At 39.8% G+C, this 3,457-nt stretch overlaps 1 protein-coding gene across 1 annotated transcript in view; it reads left to right on the top strand.

Moving 5' to 3' along the window:
• MTCL1 (microtubule crosslinking factor 1) overlaps nt 1-3,457 on the top strand; it is a gene marked incomplete at both ends in the record, with an annotated part of 44,381 nt that overhangs the window by 27,086 nt on the left and 13,838 nt on the right. The window contains 1 exon segment of the mRNA XM_010017166.1: nt 1-185. This exon segment is cut by the window's left edge and continues 19 nt beyond it. Coding sequence (XP_010015468.1) covers nt 1-185 — 185 coding nt within the window.

Here is a 3,457-nt window from a genome sequence, read left to right as displayed (position 1 = left end):
GGGAAAGAGAGGAGCACAAGAAGCTTCTGGCTGAGAGTCATGGTGTGGTGATGGACCTCCGCTGGCAAATCCAACACAGTGAGAAGAACTGGAACAGGGAAAAGGTGGAGCTCCTGGACAGGCTTGATAGAGATCGGCGAGAATGGGAACGTCAAAAGAAGGAGCTGCTCAGGCGGATAGAGCAGGTAAGGACTCATCTTGGAGTGAGGAATGGCTGTCCCCAAGCACGTGGCATTGCACCATTAGTACACTCAGGCCAAGGTCAAGAGACTATATTAAGAAGCAACACAGGAACAATTTTGGTTCCTTGGCTACATCAGTGTTTCTCATGGTACAAAACAATTTACATACACAAGGGAGTAAAAGGGAAATGCTCATAATCCCTATACAAGACCACTTACGAGAAATCAACTCCAGGTTAAAGCCCATTTCCTGTCTCATTTCAATTACCCCAGACAGGCATGGTCACATCGATTTATTCTGTTTGAAAGCTTTTATGCATCTCTTTGTGCTAAAACACTCAATTCCACATTCGGGGTTATTCAAGGTTTGATATACTGCTTCCTGCCAAAAAAGTCTGTCCATCTGTGAATTAGCCACCAAAGATGCAACTGTGATAACTGTTCAGTCTCAACTGAATTCTTTTTCTCTAGCAAAGGAACCCAGGAGTTAACATGAAGCCCTGGCTGATTACAAGTGAATAGCTATCAATACTAAATATTCAGAGACACATCTGACCTTGGTTACATGAATGTTGTGCGCACCTTTGCTATTATTTGCAAATCCGATAACTGCATACGTGTCCCCTTGGTTTTTGTGCTTATCCAACTTTCATCTGCTTAGTATTAGAGACAAATTATACCTAATGAAAGTATTATCTAGCTGGAAGCCACACACAAAAACGATACAGAGTTTAATGAGGGAGAGTTAATACATCATTTCTGACTGAACATTGTTCAGCTCTGAGTCATGCATTCCAGGAAAAGTAAGAAAAACAACTGAAACCATGGGTCCTCAATTAACTGAATACCTTCTGTCCTCAGGACCTCAGAAGCGGAACGGCACCAGATTTGTGCATGCTCTCTAGGGAGCACTACACTTGGATGAAGCACGAAGTAGTTTCACAGGTTAAGTTGATGAGAGCTCAGCGTAACTTCATGACCAGTTTTTTAAAAGGGTTCATTATCTGTGTCTCCTGTTCCCACGCCTAGGCTACAACAAGAAGCTAAAGAAAAGACACCAGGCTGTAAACATGAGTGCAAGATGTACCCTCGGTTTAAGCTATGGCTGTGAAACCCATGAAGAAGCACTTAGGAAAATCCTATACTCTATGAATATTTCTAAAATCACTGCTAAAAGTGTAGGTCTGAATGGGCAGTGACCGATACTAAGGTTTTACAGACGAAGAAAGGTGATTTGATCTCCTGGATTTAAAAATATCAATAAACGACATACTGGATCTTTTAATCTCCCATTTATCTGAGGGGGTTCATGTATACTTCATGCAGCTCTTTCTTTGAGCTGACCCTTACAATGCAGCCCAATAGTATGTCCCCAAAGATAAAACAACCAGTGCATATGAGCTAGAAAGTTTTGTAGCAGAGCTCTTCTTGCAAATTACCTGGTTTCCAGGGTTAAGTGGCAGGAGGTGTTGAGTTCTCCATGGCTTAACTGGGCTGGTTTCTAACTGTTGGGTTTCAGTGCAACTGGAATTAAATAATCCTCAGAAAATTTCCCAATATATGAAGAATGTGGACACAGACTTTCCTCCAGAGAGTCACTGGTACCTCTTTGGATGTTTATGCTGCTGTCCCTATTAACTGTGTTTTTCAGATTGCCTCTTCAGTGTATCCTCAAAAGCTTGAGGGACTTAACCTGGTTAAAGATAGCTTTTGCTGTTCCCTGGGAATGGGGCACATTGGAGGAAGCAACAGAGAAATCCCTGTAAATGTTACCTAGTCTTTAATCCTCCTTCAAGCTGACATAATGTCTCGGTGTCATCTTGGGAGAGCCTATAAAATAGCTCTTAACTAGTCCTGGATTTGATTTCTTTTGTTACTATTCTGAAACCTCTAGGCTTCAACTATGTATTTACTGTACAACAGAGTCTTACACAGAATTAGCAATAGATAGGGGAAATAAAAAATATTACATCAAGCTAATTTCAGAGGAAGAGATGATCAGAAGTATCATTTGAAAGCTTGGCTACCTGCCTGCAAAACTTCATAACTCCATCTTTGCTTATAATCAAACATTTCCCTGTGTGACAGGAACCTTCCAAATATTTGCAGACTTTTAGCTGAATATCCTCTCAGACTGCAGTCATGCCCTGCTTTATATGGAAACAAATAGTATATCTGTGAAGTCCTTCTCCCCAGGGTTTTTCTGTGTGTATTCCATGTATGGCAATACGTAGAGGATGAGGAGACTATGCCAGTGTGTATGTTTGAAAAACAGAATCTAAGAGATAGCAGAAGTGTGTGTGCCAGATTTCATGCTAGTGCTTTATGCCTGTCTGCTTTCACACAGCCCCTGAATAATACATGTATGATAAGAGGAAAGCTCACACCAATGTATAAAATATATAAAATACTTTACTACTTTACTCTGGATGGTTATGGGAATACTGTTCGCATATAGAAAACATGATGGCCTACTTTTTTCAGAGCTCAGAGTTGTAGGGTTTTTTCTCTTTAAGCACACTGTCACTTTGTTTTCCCTTAGAGAATCTCCCTCCATTGTGCTCCTGAAGCTAATTCTTCACAGAGTGCACTTGAAAATATTTAAACCCACAAAATCACCTGTATGAAAACTTCTGTGTTTAAAGGACTCAAAATCATTATTACTCTTGAAATGTTAGGCCAGTATTTTCCTCTTCAATTCTCCTGTCAGCTGTCTGAGATTCAGAGAGTAAGCCAGTATCTGTACTGTTTTCTCATAAAGGTTTCCAGGTCCTTATTCTTATATAATCTCTGAAAATCTGGAAGGGATTGCAATTAGAAATATGTATACAGAAAACCTGGGATTACCATTTCTCCTTGCTTTGATTCTTGCCCATATGCTGGGGAATGGAGTACAGGATCTCTTGATATATACTTTCCAGCCCCTACTTGATTGATCAGGTATTATAAGATACCTTAAATTAGCTCCATTTAATAAAACTGTTTCAGATTTTTGTATATCATCAGCAAAGCACTGAAGATGCATTCCCCTTTTTTGTAAACCTGAATCAAGCAAAAATCTCACTGATTTCAACCCAAAAGCAAATTTAATCATTTGGGGCCTAAAATGTTTTGATCTATGTTAGGCAATACAATGTCTGTTTATTTTTCTGAATATGTGCAACAAGATTAAAATAATATGTTTTGTAGGTTCTCAGTCTCCAGGGTCTTGGGGAGTAACTTGCGTTTGCAGGTTATTGTCATTAATCTTAGCATGCTGCTCTAGCAAACGATCA

Source organism: Nestor notabilis, unplaced genomic scaffold (assembly GCF_000696875.1).
Source record: "Nestor notabilis isolate BGI_N333 unplaced genomic scaffold, ASM69687v1 scaffold5166, whole genome shotgun sequence".
Taxonomy (NCBI): Eukaryota; Metazoa; Chordata; class Aves; order Psittaciformes; family Psittacidae; genus Nestor; species Nestor notabilis.
This window is presented reverse-complemented; position numbering and strand designations above follow the sequence as displayed.